Raw genomic sequence first — 18324 nt, 5'->3', positions numbered from 1 at the left:
TATTTTTTTTTTAAATCTCATCCATTTTTCTTCTAATGTAGACGCTATGGATTTATCACCTGCAGTTCCGTTATGAAGTTTATGCCACCTGTACCTTTTACTTCCCCATTGCTCCGCTTCCCGCTGGTCCTGCGGTGAACACATGCGGTTCATCATTCATTTATCCACTGCAGTCAGTCTTTGGCCTCACATATTTGCCTGTTGCAGCCTGATCTGCGCCGAACTCCGTCATAGTTAGTAGGGCTGACAGGGATTCTGGTAGCATCCGGAGATCTCCGACAGAATACAGTGCCGCAAATATGAAAGTAGCCTTAAAGGGATTCTGTCACCTGGATTTTAGCTATAGAGATTTTCATATCATCATATCAGTCTCCACGAGTTAGTTTAAAATATACTAGTCTTACCCCCCCATCTGTCTTATTTAGGGTAAAAATCACTTTTATTAATATGCAATTGCTCAGACGGCTGTGTGCGCTTGCTTCGGTGAGACTGCTGCCAGGACACCGCGCGGACCCGATCAAGTGTAACCAGGGCGCATGCGCGAGACTACGGCGCACTAGAAGAGAAGTGAATAATTAACAGAGGGGCGGTGCTGGGCTCTGAGATAATGGGCGTGGCTGGGCTCCAACGGACAGAGGGACAGCCCCTTGGGCTCCTTATAGAGGTCATTTGCATATTAATAAAAGCAATTTTTTTATTTATTTTTTTACCCTAAATAACAAGACAGATGGGGGTAAGACTAGTATATTTTAGATTAAATCGTGAAGACTGATGTGATGATGTGAAAATCTCCATAGATAAAATCCAGGTGACAGAATCCCTTTAATCCAGCATAAAACCTTTCCAAAAATAGTCATGTGACAGATTAGCAGGACTTTACCTGATAGTCTGGCACTTCAGTTCCGTAGGTGATTTGAAGGAGTATGACCTTTGAAACCCTTGGCCTTTGTCGGTGATACATGTATAATTAAACTTCTGTGACATTCTCATATACTTTCGTAAATTGCTTGATCTTGATCTTCTTGCAGAACTGAAGCTGAAACCAAGAAAGCCCTCCAGGAATTAAATGTCCGCCTTGATCAAGCCCAGCACCAGGAATCTGTGAGTGTCAGTGCATTGATGACTTGTGTCCTTTGTGACAGGAGAGGCGGTAACGGGAGCAGCGGACATTAATCCATTGCCCCTGGTGTGTGGTCGCCTGTCGCCTCTGTGATTGACACTTGTGCCTTCCTGTGTTTCCCTATGTTATTGCTTTTATCTGACAAAAGCAGCTTATTACAGAGAGGTGCGAGTATTGGAGCGCTCCTCAGTCATGGCTCCCAGCACACTCCTGTCACCACAGTGCTGCCATAGGAAGTTGTGCTGGTTTATTCTGATGGCTTATTGGAGACGTCGGCTGTAATACCGCATGTTGTCCCTAAGTTGATATTATCCATTTACTTTGGTCCCCTCCATTGACTTTCATATATGGATTGGTTGGTCATCCATGTTTATTATCACAGGTCTGGCCCATCAAATTGTGGATGTATTGTACGTTTTGGAGCTGGTTGTAGGACCAGGTTTGTAGTTCCCTGTGCCAGATCAATCTGAGATGGCAGCTCCCTTTTGTAGTGTCCATCTTGGTATCACTTTTTGATAATCAGTATCCTGGGAGCTTCATAAATTTGTCCTGCTTGTGACAGTCTGCAGTACCATTCACAGATTACTGACTGTCTGGTGACAGCAGCGAGTACTCCCCTTCAGTCCTGCAGGAGTATTCTGCTGTAAGGTAAAAAAGTAAAAAAATATATTGCTGGTTGTATCGTTAGGTCTCCGAGCGAGTGGAGCGGCGGCTGCAGCAACTGGAGCAGGAGTTGAGAACAGAGCGGCAACAGGCCGAGAGACGACAGGATCACCTGGGCCACGTGTCCACTCATCTGCAGGGGGTGAGGCTTTGTCAGTCTCGTGTATTCACATCTCCATTCTTCTTGCACATGGTATTCTGTGGGGCTTCTCTCATGTTCACATTCTATATTCAATACTCTGCACGGTTCATAGGATAGGCTGATGTCAGTAGAGCATGCAAAAAATATGGGCCCCATGATTGTCGTCTGTATATGGTTCAGTATTTGCAACTGAAACTGAGAACACATGGATGAAATAACAGCTGAATGCAGGCGCAGCTCCATATGGGAGCGTGTAGACCCCGCCAGGTTTGTTTCTTTACTGCCTCTTTAGTATTGATCACAAATAATCTGCAGGTTTACTGCTACTATTCTGGATAAATTGTATCATCACCCCCATCGTTCTTCAGCTGCCCATACACGTAATGATGATCAGTAATGACTCCTGCTGTGTAACTGTTGTTTACCTCAATCGGTTCCATTGATTAATAAGGTGTTCCTTTGCTCATTACAGATTTGGGACTTTGGGTGGTTGAACATTGGCAGATTCCTACCTGTGTAGTGAGCGGCAACTGATTATATAGCAAATCAGCCGGCACTGGATTAAGGATGTTCACATGGCGGATATTTGCCTGACAATTGTTCTTTTACATAATTGTTGGTATCACATCTCCTGTTTAAATGAGATGTGCTGCTGACAAAATATACTTTTTATGCCGCCATTAACCCCCTTAAGTACCCATGACCTACATGTACATAATTTCTTTGCTGGATGTAAAGACCCATGACATACATGTACTTCATGGGGATCGGGCGGGTGCAGGAGCCGCGTCTGCCCAATCAGAGGAAGGGGTCCGGCAGTCACTGATAGCCGAACCCCTGCTGCATGCTTCGGCAACGGTGAAATCACCGATGCCGGTGCATTAACCCTTCATGTGCCGTGGTCAGCACTGACCATGGCTCGTGCGATGTCGGGCAGGGATCGGTGCTGCTATCGGGTCCCCGTGCTGCCTTGATGGGGACCTGATGGCATGGAAGGCAGCCTGATGCCATCCTTAGGCATCGGGGCTGCCTTCCGGTGGAGAGCCTGTGAGATCCAGCCCCCTGGATCTAACAGGCAGGAAGCTGCACTGTGTAATGCACTTACAGCCAACGCATTCCAATACAGAAGTATTGGAATGCAGTGTAAAGGGGATCAGACTCCCAAAAGTGTAAGTCCAAAAGTGGGGGGAAAAAAAAATGAAGTTTCAAGTAAAAAAAATAAAATAAAAAAAGGATAAAGAAAAAGTATAAGGACGCCTGCACATGTTCAGCGTAGGCTCGGTAGCTGTACACCGATCACAAGCCACTAGCCGTTCTGCACATGTTCATGCCGTGGCTCGTTCCACAACCTATAGCCCAAATGTTTCTTGTTACTGGGGCATTACTTAGTGAGAAATCCATGAGCAGCAATTGATAGAAATGATATGTGCAGTTATTGTGTGAGCTGTCGGCAGATCTCTTCAGTGAGTGTGGCCCTCAAACAACCAGTGTCTTATGTGTACGGGGCCAGCCTCTGATGAGGAGCTTTAATGCTGTCCTCTATTTCCTGCCGCTGTCCTCCGTACCCCTCTATTATTGGGGTCACAATCGCCGTGTCGCCTCTCACAAGACTCTTCTCTTGTTCTGATCACTCAGCACCAACCAGGAACGACAAAAGCGCGTCTGCAGGAGGGTGACGCTTTCATCCGGCAATTTGATTGTATTCTGTCAAATCTTCCCCCTTTTCATCTGTCTGTGGTGCTCTTGTCTGGCGCAGCCTGAGCGTGTTAATATTCTCATCCACCGCCTGGCTTTTCTAATGGAAATATGCACACTTAAAAGGGAAGAGAAAGAGATTGTTGTTATTAAAGGTTTAAAGATGCCCCGGGGACGCTCCATTACCGTTCACACTGTTCCTCGTGATTTAAAACCGTTTAGGGCAATCAGGATCCTGGAGTCGCTAGGAGAATGGCGCAGCCACTTGTAAGGGATTTTCAAAAAAGAGCAGATGAGGGATGGTAGGCACGTGGTGGGTGGCAGAACCCTATGCTGCGGGATTCATTATGTTCTGTAGGGTGGCAGATGAATTTCACTTTTCCTTCAATTTTTTACTGTCCCTTCATTCCTCTTCTTTCTTAGAATATAAAGCATTGATTTACATATTTTGCAGGGTTATGAAACATGCTGGGAGTTGTAGTGTTAAAACACTCATAGGTTGCAGAAAATGTACATTTTTATCTAATGTCATGTTCTGTAACTGGTCTGAGATATTCTCCAGTCCCCTACAGATCTGCACTCACTCATATTTTATACTCTAGTCCCATCCAGAACTGCAGTTACACCTATGCTGTTTACAGACCAGGCCCCTGCAGAGCTGCAGTCACAATTCTGCAGGCTATCACTTGAGTACACGTAGGATCTTTCTGACAAAGCTTCATGAGCGGAACAAAGCCTAACCCAGAATAAAATATGATTGGTACAATATAATAAAATACAGTTATAATATACTACACAGAGCCGTATATATCAGTATACGCCAGGCGATCTCAAACTGCGGCCCTCCAGCTGTGTAAAACTACAACTCCCACAATGCCCTGCTGTAGGCTGATAGCTGTTGGGAGTTGTAGTTTTGCAACAGCTGGAGGGCTGCAGTTTGAGGATGCCTGGTATACGCCATTGGCCAATGGCACAGCGCTAGTCTACTATTGTAATGGCCTGGTGACAGCAGGTGACCGCGCAGCACACAAGCAGTAATCTGTAGCCGCTATGGCCTCTGCTTCACACGCCACTTTCTCGAGAGCTTCTATCTTGGCTGATTTCCTATAAGCCATTGCCCTTTGTTGCATTGCTCTGTGGGAGAGTATTTCGGCCTGCGTCAGTTTATTGTAATCTGGAATATCTCTTGTTGCCGCTGATGGCCCCTTGTTTTTGCATGCAGGACACACAGGGTTAGTGACATGAAACTGGGACACCTTTTCTTTAAACGTGTGTGAGGCAGGCTGACCCTGTATGTGTATGTGACTACTTACTGCTGTCCCTTGTCTTACTACAGGAACTGAAAAAGCGGGAATCCAAGTCTGATGAGGTGGAGGCATCACTGAGGGACAAGCTTGGGAAGCTGGAGAGTGACAAGAGCCAGGTACGGTGCCAAATACCCATCTTCCATAATGATGATTTCCACACAAAAAGTAGACACTTGTGAGGGGAACATAAAGACCCAGGATCACAAAGCTTGTTCATCTGACCTCTTTCCAGTGCAGCCAATAATTCTGCAGCGGGTTTAGTGTACGGTATGTGGCGGTGTGATCTCATTGAATTCTGCAGCATGTGTGGGGTTGAGGTTGGTACGTGGCGGTGTGATCTCATTGAATTCTGCAGCATGTGTAGGTTGAGGTTGGTACATGGCGGTGTGATCTCATTGAATTCTGCAGCATGTGTGGGGTTTAGGTTTAGGTTGAGGTTGGTACGTGGCGGTGTGATCTCATTAAATTCTGCAGCATGTGTGGGGTTGAGGTTGGTAGGTGGCGGTGTGATTTCATTGAATTCTGCAGCATGTGTGGGGTTTAGAGTACAGGATGGTACGTGGCGGTGTGATCTCATTGAATCCTGCAGCATGTGTGGGGTGTAGGTTGAGGTTGGTACATGGCGATGTGATCTCATTGAATTCTGCAGCATGTGTAGGTTGAGGTTGGTAGGTGGCGGTGTGATTTCATTGAATTCTGCAGCATGTGTGGGGTTTAGAGTACAGGATGGTACGTGGCGGTGTGATCTCATTGAATCCTGCAGCATGTGTGGGCTTTAGGTTGAGGTTGGTACGTGGCGGTGTGATCTCATTGAATTCTGCAGCATGTGTAGGTTGAGGTTGGGACATGGCGGTGTGATTTCATTGAATTCTGGTGCATGTGTGGGGTTTAGAATACAGGTTGGTACGTGGCGGTGTGATCTCATTGAATCCTGCAGCATGTGTGGGCTTTAGGTTGAGGTTGGTAGGTGGCGGTGTGATTTCATTGAATTCTGCAGCATGTGTGGGGTTTAGAGTACAGGATGGTACGTGGCGGTGTGATCTCATTGAATCCTGCAGCATGTGTGGGCTTTAGGTTGAGGTTGGTACGTGGCGGTGTGATCTCATTGAATTCTGCAGCATGTGTAGGTTGAGGTTGGGACATGGCGGTGTGATTTCATTGAATTCTGGTGCATGTGTGGGGTTTAGAATACAGGTTGGTACGTGGCGGTGTGATCTCATTGAATCCTGCAGCATGTGTGGGCTTTAGGTTGAGGTTGGTACGTGGCGGTGTGATCTCATTGAATTCTGCAGCATGTGTGGGGTTTAGGTTGAGGTTGGTACATGGCGGTGTGATCTCATTGAATTCTGCAGCATGTGTCAGGTTTAGGTTGAGGTTGGTACGTGGCGGTGTGATCTCATTGAATCCTGCAGCATGTGTGGGGTTGAGGTTGAGGTTGGTACATGGCGGTGTGATCTAATTGAATTCTGCAGCATGTGTGGGGTTTAGGTTGAGGTTGGTACGTGGCGGTGTGATCTCATTGTGGTTCGTTTGCATGTAATTATTCATTTCTTCTCTGCCCTTGTTCAAGTTGAAGGAGGATTTGGAGAGATACCGGAGGAGGCTGGATCAGACGGAAGGAAGCCGGGAAGCTCTGCTCTGCCAGGTGCTGCCTGTTATAGTGTGACGTATGTTACTGTAAAGCTGGCCACACACAGTCCTCTTATGTTGGCAGATTGGGCCGACACTCCAGAGTATGTGGAGAGCTCCTGACTCTCCCCGGACAGATGAGGTCGAGAGACACACAGATCGAGTGAAATGAATATTTTAGCCTGATCCTTTTGTTCTCCAGGGAGATGAGCTGTTTCTAGAAGTTTCTGGCAGAAGCTTCTTCCACTTTCTCCATAGAATATACATATATGTGTATAGGGAAGCTGGACAGAGTGCGGACTGTGGAGGAGACCTTAACACGCGAACAGTCGCTGAATTATCTGTAAAACAATGGCAAAGCCATTCTATGGGTAAACAGCAGCTTGGGTATTCTGCGTATGGTAACGTCTTGTGATGTGCACTCCCATCAGCCTGTGATTATATAGGGAATTGCTGGTAATAAAATGACATTGTTTAAGCCACATGGCGATGATGATTAGAGTATATATGTCTCTTTGACTTATAGGCTATGGACATCTTAGGGGCATGTTTTATTATTTTCCAGCGCTTATCCTCTGTAGCCGTTCACTGTCCATTGGCTTCTTTTCATCTAAAGCGCTTTTACGCGATCTGGCCAGTTCATTATTATTGCGTACACCCTTTCCCAGTAATTGTCCTGTGCAAATGTTCTGCTGATCACCTCACAGTCAAGCAAAATATTAATTTGTGTGGTGACCTGATGGTTGCATCACATCCTCCTGTGTAAACTGGGATTTGCTGGTGAGAAACAATGAAGCTGTGTGGGGAGGAATGATCGTAGTATTGACCACTGATCCCCATACAGAGGAGTAATGCCATTCACACAAGCGGACAAGGAGTAATGAAAGGTTTGTTCCTGATAGTTACACATGTAAAAGGACCCTTAGCATGAAGCCTTATCAAACTGATAAGAATTTAGCTTAAAGGGGACCCCTGCCCGCTCCTGACAGGCCTGTGTTAATAGGTTCATGCATTCCCCATGTAATAACAATCCTGGAGCCTCTATTCTCATGTCTGTATGTTGTGCTGTTCCTGTGTTATTTCTACTACAAGTTATGAATTAATTGCTATTAGCCTTCAGAGGGGGGTACAGAGGGGGGTAACCAGTTGGGGGGGGGGGGGGGTGTACCTGCACAGACTGAATCTATCCAATCAGTGCTGCCATTTTCAGACTGTGCAGGGACACCGCCAACTGGTTACCCTCCTCTGTACCCTTACTGAAGGCTAATAGCAATTCATTCATAACTTGTAGTAGAAATAACACAGGAACAGCACAATATACAGACATGAGAATAGAGGCTTCAGGATTGTTATTACATGAGGAGTGCATGGAGCTATTAAAATAGGCGTCAGGAGCGGGGAGAGGTCCCCTTTAAATTAATTCTCAGACACAGGGAAACCTTAGTCAGGGGGCCTGGCGTGGTGCCAAACTATAAAGCTAGAAATCTGGTGTGTACCAAGTATTATTGCACTACCTCGTGGCGTACTGCGCGCACAACGTCCCACTGCCTGTATCCTGACCACTAGCGCCACCCTATGTAAGTGTATGAGTAAAGAATAGGTAGGAAATCTCAGGCCGACTATTACCTATAGGGATAACCAGTGTATGATGGTATGATCGTCACTAACCTGCTCTCCCCTGCTTGGCGGCTCGCTGGGATCCAACCCGCAGGCTTGATTACATTTATACGCTGTCCTGTGGTAGGAGATTGTAGAAATCTTCAGCCTTGCAGACCCATCATGCACTATTACATGGTAAAAGGAGGCCAGAACACGGGAAGAATCTGTGCTGGGTGACCATTCAGTAGATGTGTGCCGCGCGGTGACACTCCACTCAACACGTAGAAATAACGAAAGAGTAAAAGCCGACCTGCAAGCTTGGTGACGTCACTACATAAAGCTCTGGACACAATCCAGTCCAACGCGTTCTCCTCCCTCAGAGATACTGGTGTCAAACACCCCTACTCCAGCACTACGGGTTATAGGCTCCACTAAGGTCTCCATTTCTGCTTAAGAACATGTAAAGCGGAATCTGGTTGCACCAGCTTTGATGAATCTCCCCCAATGCATTCTTCACCGTCATAGGGGAAAAAGACTACTTCTCATCCCTCTACTGGGAGCAGCCATTTAGGCTAGGCTAAATTTCGATTCTTAGTATTACAAGAGAAATAGTACATGTTTGATCAGTTAAAATCATTTAAAAGCGTGAAGAAAGTTGAAACGCTGGTGCCAAATATTCAGGGACGCAGAAATCTATATGGAGTGGTTATGTGCAGCCCACCCCTCCATTCACTGTCTGCTTAATACAGAGCTCGGCCATCTCCATCGATCCCATAGAACTGAATGGAGTGGGGGTCATTCACACATATCCCCTTCCATCATGATCAGTGGGGTCCCCCATGGATCATACGGCTACCACCAATCCTGTGGTAGATGATTATTGTTCAAGGGCCAGCCCTTTTTAGACTATTAATAATGAAGAGTAGACTCCATGGCATCTTTTCCAGGTTTTGATATCTTTTTGAGGATATTTGAATGTGTTCATCACTTGCATTGTAGGTGGAGGATCTGCGCAGTCAGATTCTGAAACTGGAGGAGGATCGAGGACACTTGCAGCACCAGGTTTCCCAAATGTCCCTACAAAGTCAACATGAAAACCTTGAGGAGCAGAGGAGGATCTGTGCAGGTAGCGTCCTCGCTTCACCAAACGATCTCTAGATATTTTAGAGAATCGGTAAAGAATATAATCTGCCGATAATGGACGTTAAGGTTGGGTTAGCCCACACATGCTGCAGGAGTAAGAACCCACGATTACTTCTGTAACTGTGATCTGATTCTTCAGCGTGTGACCCATCTTCTGCTTCCTTCCAGCTGTAGAGCGATCTGAGCGCGAGAAGCAGGAGCTTGAGCGTCAGATGATTGAACTGCGCACTCAGCTGAACCGAAGCGCAATGCTGTCTGAAATTGACGATCTAAAACGCAGCCTTGACCAGAGGGACAGAGAGAAGGTTCAGCTGGCTGAACAGCTAGAGGTATGTATACAAGGAGCTGTGATGTCCTCGTGACAGGATCTGCTGCGGAGAATGCTACCCCCCAACCCGCGCTTCACATGTGCAACCGGCCTAGGACAGCCCCCCCTCATGGAGCACCTGTAAGGTCCCTAATATGATATCCTGTATGTACACGGTTACTGCAGGATGCACTGGGCAGCTCAGGTGGCAGCTGGCACAATGACCCTGCACATGACAAGGTATTCCTTTCTAGCTGCTTGTCGTTGCAGTTTTTGATTACATGTCAGCTATAACGAGCAGCACTCCTGTCCCCTGCCAGGTTCAGCCTCTAACATCTCACCTGCTGTCAGATATACCGCTGCCATCATTGTCTGTTAATGCTGCACAATCTCCCACTTCTCACAAGCGTCTCTCTCTCTCATAAGCAATTAGACGTCACTTAAAGAGGTTCTAAATCTCTGGAACACAAGGTTATTGCGGCGGCTGCACTGCCAAGCCTATAGAACGGGCTTTATTATTGGGCTTTGCTTCAAGCAGACGGAGTGTAACAGCAGAAATACATCACATTGGAAATGCTGCGGTTTAACTTATTTTAGAACAAAAACAACGTGTCCCCACCATTATTCGGATAAATAGAGTCTGTTCCTGATTATCCTCTTAATCTTCCAGACGGGAGAAGCCGGCAAAGTGATGCGCTCCAGAATCCATGGATTCAGCCCCTGTAATGTCGTCTTCTCACCCAGCTGGTAACCAGTCGAGAATGTGTCGGCATGGTTATCTCTCATTCTGTGTGAGGAGTTAGGAAACAAGTTGTCACTAAGAAGACTTCTCCTCTCCATGACAGGATTTAGCAGCAGGTTAAAGGGGCATTCTGTTTATAATGGAGTATCTCATATCTGGGACCCTCACCGATTTTATTAGGGGCTCCAGCATCCCCTGTTTCAGTAAAGCCAAGTGCTGTACTCTTGTCCAAAAGCGAGGAAACTAAAAGACCCCCGTTCTAGTTTTGGTGAGATCTCGGTGGTCAGTCCTAGCACTTTTCCCCTGTGCATTATTATTGGAATACCCCTGCCCTCAATAGTGTCAGGCTAGTCTTGCTGATGGGCTAGTTTGGTTTCATGAGCTCGGTTTCTAGACTATTGGGCGATTATTTGACTCAGGATTTTACCATTAGTTTCCTCAAGGTTGTACATGAAAGAATAACCATATGTTAGGGAATTACTATCTGTGCATTTCTCTTTGGCTCACCTTGTAGGCCTTGAACACCGACATGGAGAAGCGGGAGCGACAGCAGCTGAGGATGCTGCAGCAGGTGAAGGACATCCAGGGCCGCTATGAGATGTGTGAGAAAGAGCGGAGACAGCTGGAGGGTCAGAATTCTGAACTGGGGCAGCAACTTGAGGAGGTGACCCAAGAGGCAGAAAGGTGCCTCACTGAGTTGAGGCAGGAAGAGACCCTACGTATGGAGGCCGAGAAGAAGAAGGAAGATCTGAAATCTAAAGCGCAAGAGACTGTCAAACATTGGAAGCTGAAGTGTAAGAAACTGGAACGGGAGCTGCACAAGAAAGAGGAGTCTGAGAGTTTGTCATCTGAGCGTTGCTCACAGGTAAGTTGTCCTCTCACAGTAGGTACATACTGACTACTTGTGGTCATACACTCTCCTATTATCCTTAAAGGGGCTGTTCGGAACTTTAATTAATGGCTGATCATATGGGTGTGCCTGAGCCCATCTTCCCTGCTCATCCTACTGATACTCCATCAGTTACAGAGGTTGTCCCATGAAAAGTCTTACTATCCATTGACCTCTCTGGTAGCGCCCCCTGCTGTTTAACCTTCTGGCCCACCTTCTCCAGGCATGCTCAGTAGCTTCCCTGCTCCCTTTTCCTCTGGATTCCGGCATAGTGATCTTATAGAGAAGCAGGTAAAGCGTTGCAGACACCGTTCATTCATTGATCAAAAATTCTAAATCCACAGAAATATGCCGTTATATCTCTCTGGATAGTGGAGAAGGAAATTGTGGAGGCATTACATGCAATTTGTATATCTGGGGCTATATGTGATGGACTATTTACTGTACAGGGAGAAAGGGGTTAACAAGAGCTAATTGCAATGCATCCTAGGAGATGCAGGTGCGTGATGCATGGACACTCACTTTCCTCAAAAATTAGGAAAATTGCTTCAACCTACTGGGGGGGGGGGTTTGCCTTTCTCTGGATCTACCACCCGGATATCAGGCTGAACTGGATGGATGGAGGGCTTTTTTCAGCCTTATAAACTATTTTGTTACTATTGGGCACACAACTGAAGCGAAGGACGCTTTCCTTCTCGACCACTGCCTGCTGGTTAGTGGAGGTGAAGTGCTCCATTTACATGCACAGTATAGGACGTGTAACGGCTACTACTATCTCTAGTCCTCATACGGCTGCGCTGTTTCTGGGCAGCAGAGCATGGTTTACACCGCACCATCTGCAGCCCAGACACAATCATTTCGGTGGGCTCATGTTTAATTGTCCCACCCGATAAATGAGCGTTTTGCTCGTTTATCGGGAGGCTGCCAGTCACCTCTGACCTTCCAGTCCCTACTGAAATGCACTCAAAGCATGTATGGCTATGCTGGAGTCCAGTAGAATAGCCATCCAACATTAGGTTTCTTAAGTATGTGGCTTCCTTTAGCACAAAATCCCCTTTACCCGGGCCGATAACTGAACAGCTGTCAGGAATGGGAAAACGCTTGGTTGACGCCTAAATCATAATTTCTGAGCAGCAGATTGTTCTGTATAAATGGGGGTCTGCTGCCCACCAACAATGGAACTGTATGGGGGGAGTGATCGCTGTGGTGACTGTTTGACCCCATAACGAGAAGATTATTACTGCATCTTTAACAGGAGGGACTTATCAGGAATGAACGGTTTGTTCCTGATAATTGCCTGTGCAGTTAGGCCTTTAGAGTTTATAGGTTTTGCCGCTATCACTCGCTTCACATGATATTCTCAGTGTATGCTGTGTATTATGTAGAGATGTGATTATCTCATCTGTCTCTTAACAGGCGATTAAGGAGAAGGATGAATTCAAATGTCAGCTTCAGGCCACCATACAGCAGGCAGAAAGCCTGCGCAAGGAGCTGGCAGAGGTGCTGGGCCGACGCGCGCAGCAGGAGGAGGAATTACACCTGCGGCAGATGCGCTTAACCGAACTCCAGGATCAACAGCTGGGACTGGAGAAAGAAGTGCGCGAGTCACAGGAGCTGGTCGGGCGGCTGCAGGGTAACACCCCATCTCACTCCTTGTGTTGTGCCTGGAACGTTATCTGTATAAAGGTGGCGACAGGCGGGTTTTTCACTATATCATGTGGTGCGGGCATCCTCTGGCAGCCTGCTATAAGGTTTACATTCAGAGCCAGAAACCAGTTCAAATAAGGACAGTATTGTATGGCATCTTACTAAGGGCACACTTACAGGAGTATTCCCACTTCAGAATATTATGGCCTTTACACAGGTGCATACCCAGGGGACCCACGCCCATCAAACCCTTCAGTGGGGTATTCCTTTTATTCAGTCTAGATGAGGACAAGTCTTCAGCCTCTGGATGTAAACAAGGATAAGGCACAGATCTTGGAAATGGTGGAGAATTGACACAGAAAGAATATGAGGAATTGCAGAAACCATTATTATACGGGGATTTATTTACAGAAAGCTGAAGCAGCTCAGGTGATAAGTATACCATATGGAGGAAGGAATTGCCCACCTACAGAATCCACCTCCCATTCTACATCCATGGGCATTAATATGGAGGTGGTTCCCCTTTTGCTTTTCTGGGAAGGCTTTCTACAAGATTTTCAAGGGTGTCTGGGGAATTTTTTGCCTGTTGATCCAAAAGAGCATTAGTGAGGACAGACACTGATGGAGGAGAGGACCCGGCTCACAGTCTCCGTTCTGATGTTAGATGGGGTTGAGGTCAGGGCTCTGTGCGGCCAGTCAAGTTCTTACAGACTCCAACCATGGCTTTATGGAGCTTGTGCACTGGGGCGCAGTCAGAGGGCGTTCCCCAAACTGTATCCACAAAGCTGGAAGCATACAATTGTCCACACGGTCTTGTCTGCTGAAGAATTAAGATTTCCCTTCATGGGAACTAAGTACAACAATATATTCTGACACCGATATCTGTAAGGTTAATGTCCAGGGGCTGGATGTTATACACTGTGGTAATGGTAGACTGCATGGCTAGAGGCTGGATGTCATACACTGTGGTAATGGTAGACTGCATGGCTAGAGGCTGCATGTTATACACTGTGGTAATGGCAGACTGCATGGCTAGAGGCTGGATGTTATACACTGTGGTAATGGTAGACTGCATGGCTAGAGGCTGCATGTTATACACTGTGGTAATGGTAGACTGCATGGCTAGAGGCTGGATGTTATACACTGTGGTAATGGTAGACTGCATGGCTAGAGACTGGATGTCATACACTGTGGTAATGGTAGACTGCATGGCTAGAGACTGGATGTCATACACTGTGGTAATGGTAGACTGCATGGCTAGAGGCTGGATGTTATACACTGTGGTAATGGTAGACTGCATGGCTAGAGGCTGGATGTCATACACTGTGGTAATGGTAGACTGCATGGCTAGAGGCTGGATGTTATACACTGTGGTAATGGTAGACTGCATGGCTAGAGGCTGGATGTTATACACTGTGGTAATGGTAGACTGCATGGCTAGAGGCTGGATGTTATACACTGTGGTAATGGTAGACTGCATGGCTAGAGGCTGGATGTTATACACTGTGGTAATGGTAGACTGCATGGCTGAGGCTAGATGTTATACACTGTGGTAATGGTAGACTGCATGGCTAGAGGCTGGATGTTATACACTGTGGTAATGGTAGACTGCATGGATAGAGGCTGGATGTTATACACTGTGGTAATGGTAGACTGCATGGCTAGAGGCTGGATGTTATACACTGTGGTAATGGTAGACTGCATGGCTAGAGGCTGGATGTTATACACTGTGGTAATGGTAGACTGCATGGCTAGAGGCTGGATGTTATACACTGTGGTAATGGTAGACTGCATGGCTAGAGGCTGGATGTTATACACTGTGGTAATGGTAGACTGCATGGCTAGAGGCTGGATGTTATACACTGTGGTAATGGTAGACTGCATGGCTAGAGGCTGGATGTTATACACTGTGGTAATGGTAGACTGCACGGCTAGAGGCTGGATGTTATACACTGTGGTAATGGTAGACTGCACGGCTAGAGGCTGGATGTTATACACCTGTGGTAATGGTAGACTGCATGGCTAGAGGCTGGATGTTATACACCTGTGACCATGACCTGCGTAAAATACTAGAATGGAATGATAAAGTTGTGTGGTCCAGTACTTCTCTCCATATAGTGTGTTTGCCCAGAGTTGGACCATCCTAGTGGACACACAGATCTCCTAGATAAGTTTGTGTATCTGTTCTCTGTAATGTAATATATCACAATATGTCTCTATGTGATGTATGTATACAGGAGAGCTGCAGCGGCAAGTTCAGCTCCAGCAGCAGTTGCAGGAGGATCGGGAAAGGCTGCAGGAAGAGATTCTGTCTGCTGGTCGAGCCCAGGAGAAAAGCAATGAGAAAATCCTGGAACTGCAGGAGTCTGTGAGCGACCTGAGTGCAGAGAGGGCTGAGCTCAGCAGCCGCCTGGCACAGGAAGAGAGGAGTACCAAAGAGCTGAGGAGGAATCTTTGTGAGGCCCAGAAACAGGCAGAGTTTGCCCGGGAAGAGCTGAGCTCAGCAGGACGACAGCTAAAGATGGAGAGAGATGTGCACCAGCGGGAACTGACGGATCTGCGCTCTGCGGCCCAGACGGCCAAAGCCAAACATGAGCGCAACATCCAGGAGATGCTGGCACACTTCCGGCAGGAGAGGGAAGAGCTAGAGTCTCACATACGCACCCTAAAGGTACTGCACATATAGGGGGGAGGCCCTATCCTCTGCATGCGGTATATATTTCCGTGTGGTTAGTCCGGTGTATTCATTGTATCGCACTGCAACATTTTATGTTCCTAAAATAATGCAAGGTATGTGAGAAAACAAATTATTGTATGAAAACAAGCTTTGAAATTTGGTACGACATGGTTTTGTCACACCGTATTACTCCTGTGCCGAGATAATCCAAATCTCTGTATGAACAGGTAGCAGCAGGGATATTACATGTCCTCAGGTTAGCAGACACAGGCTACCATAAAACAGCAGCTTTGATTTTGCAGCTCTGTTCTGATTGCTGCGTGCTCCTGTAGGTGGTACACACTGAATTCTTGTCTTTTAGGCAGAGCTGATTGACAGCAAATCTCTGGTGAAGTCTGAGCGTCAGCGGCTGGAGAAGATGAAAATAGAGTGTGATAAACTTTCTGAGGAAATGCTTCGTGGCAGAGAGGAGAGCGCCGCCCTGAGGTGCAAGTACCAGCTGGCGGCACAGGATGCGGAGGAGCAGGTAGGAAGAGAATAGATGTATCGCACAAACCACGACTCTGTGTAGCATCACTGGGTGCAGTCATTCGGTTCTCCGGTCGCGTCATTGTTGTGATATATCCGGCCGTGGGTCATAATGAAATGTTCTGCAACTTTCCATTAGTTTTTGTGTCAGTTCCATTTCCAAGATCTCTGCATACTCTAGGAAGTTAACGACATTCTTTGTGAAAACAGACCCAAATCTAATACGTCTCACAGCTGAGGGTTTGCCACAATTGTATGTGGACTAGGCAAAACTGAATGGATTCTAGACTGATACATTTTCCCTCCACTGAAACATTGTAACAAACTCAGGACAGGAGAGAGATTTATGCTTTAGATGTCTTCACCTCACAGAGGATGGATCCATTTACTGATAATTACGTTTTAAATGCGTTTATTGGCGAGATATACAACATTACGTTATAAGGCATCGTTTGGTATTGAAAGCCTCAGGCAGGAGGCAACAGTGCAGAGTAAGAGCAAACCCCAAAAATATTACAGGAAACAACCGAAATACTCTAACTGGTCCCCAACAGTGTAAAACAGGTGCTTATATAAGGGAGGGTAGAGACAGAAGGTGCCAGGGGTCAGTCATCCAGACCTCCCTCTGTTCTGTAGGGGCTTATAGTCGTTTGAGTGTAAAGAGTTGGAGGAGGATATCCATGGCTGCCAAACCCTGGAGAAAAGGTCCTCAGTATCATTACGAATTGCAGCAAGTTTCTCAGATATAGTCGTTTTATCCATTCTAGTTTTGAGTGTCTGGATGACCAAGTCTGTCTCGATGTCAGAGCCTGTCCTCTTACGTCTCTGCAGGGTAAAGGTTAAGTGAGAAATATCTCGGTAAATGATTGCGAGTTGCTAGCGCTGTCCTTGTAGAGAGCAGGGACGGACTGGCCATAGACCCTACATGAACATTTCCCAGGGGCCACCAGAGCCCTCCTTACTGCTGTTGGCTGGGTATATAATGATCTCATGTTCTCAGCATTAATGCTAGGGGCATCAGGTACTTATGTACCTGGTCGGTGGACGCAGGTCCCTCCTGAATTCACCTGTATCGCTGTCTTCAGGACAGTGAGACTGAATACTGCAGCGGGGGCAGCAGTATTTTATGCTGCACTATAGTATTGCTGGCCTCGCCTGCTGCTGTTGTCCCTATGTATTTGTCTTGTCCCACCTTCTGTCAGTTTGGACCTGACTATAACACTTTAATCTCCCAGTCCACCCGTTGTCTAGAACCTGGTGGACACGTCGAAAGGTCTCCTAAATATGGTAAGGGTTAGAGGTGGCATGTCCAGTGCATACAATTTAGTTTCTTTAAAAGCATGATTACGGTCTATGGAGGGCCACGGTTGGTGGGGAAACCAATCTGGACAACTTCTCCTCCAATTTCACCTGACTGAGGCCTCGTTCTCATTTCTTTTTCGAAGCAAACACCATAAATCTACCTCTAATGAATTCTTTATGAGAAAGCCAGACTCCGCGAGGGGATAAGTCCTCGGTGCTGTTCTCCAGAAACTCTCCAGCTTCCCTGGGGTCTGAGTGTGTATGGCACGGTCAGTGTCTAGGGAGCCTCTGGTAGTAAAGTTAAATACTGAAAACACCATGTCATGATCCAAAAAGGCGCACACTATGGGGGTCATTTATTAAGACCGGCATTTTAGATGCCGCTCTTAATAAGCCCTTTAGCTGGCGGTTGATCCGCTGGAGTTATGTAGAGGCGCCAGCTTCGAAGTACCCAGCGCTGGTCCTCTATTCTGTAGGGGCTTCCTTGCTGGCTTAAATTTAGACCATTTTTTACGCCTAGACAATGGTAAATGAGACGGGTCTGCTGGTCTGCCCCCTTGCCCGTACACACCACACCCAATGTTTTTGACCTGACGTGAGAAGGAATAAGTCGCAGATTTCGGCACAAATAATCTTTGCACTGCAATCTGCGCCAGAAATACAACTAATGTAGGAATATATCTGATAGTAAATGCCCCCCCCTATATGTCTAGAGAATAAAAGGTAGGAAAGAAGGGCTCATATCAGTCCTGGTGTGATGAAGATGTCCCCCTTGTTGGAACCATTCTGTTCTCTCCCGGTGTCTGCTAGGGACAAGGACTGCGTGGTGTCAGAAATCATCCGTCTCTGAGTTGAGGTTTATTGCAGAAGAAGAATGAGACTTATCTAAAGTGATGTTCACTACAAAATTTAAATCGCCACATGAAGTATTGGT

The 18324-nt window shown here is 46.7% G+C and overlaps 1 protein-coding gene across 2 annotated transcripts in view; it reads left to right on the top strand.

Moving 5' to 3' along the window:
• The window catches only part of CEP128 (centrosomal protein 128), a 112505-nt gene that overhangs the window by 17880 nt on the left and 76301 nt on the right, over positions 1–18324 (top strand). For both annotated transcript variants that reach the window (XM_044271616.1, XM_044271615.1), the window contains exons 7-16: positions 1029–1101; positions 1809–1925; positions 4957–5043; positions 6498–6572; positions 9155–9281; positions 9467–9627; positions 10862–11212; positions 12653–12869; positions 15121–15554; positions 15922–16086. In XM_044271616.1, the coding sequence (XP_044127551.1) occupies positions 1029–1101; positions 1809–1925; positions 4957–5043; positions 6498–6572; positions 9155–9281; positions 9467–9627; positions 10862–11212; positions 12653–12869; positions 15121–15554; positions 15922–16086 (1807 nt within the window). The remainder of the gene's footprint in view (positions 1–1028; positions 1102–1808; positions 1926–4956; positions 5044–6497; positions 6573–9154; positions 9282–9466; positions 9628–10861; positions 11213–12652; positions 12870–15120; positions 15555–15921; positions 16087–18324) is intronic.

This window comes from Bufo gargarizans, chromosome 11, assembly GCF_014858855.1.
Source record: "Bufo gargarizans isolate SCDJY-AF-19 chromosome 11, ASM1485885v1, whole genome shotgun sequence".
Classification (NCBI taxonomy): domain Eukaryota; kingdom Metazoa; phylum Chordata; class Amphibia; order Anura; family Bufonidae; genus Bufo; species Bufo gargarizans.
Note: the sequence above shows the minus strand (reverse complement) of the source record. Positions and strands in the feature narration are given on the sequence as shown.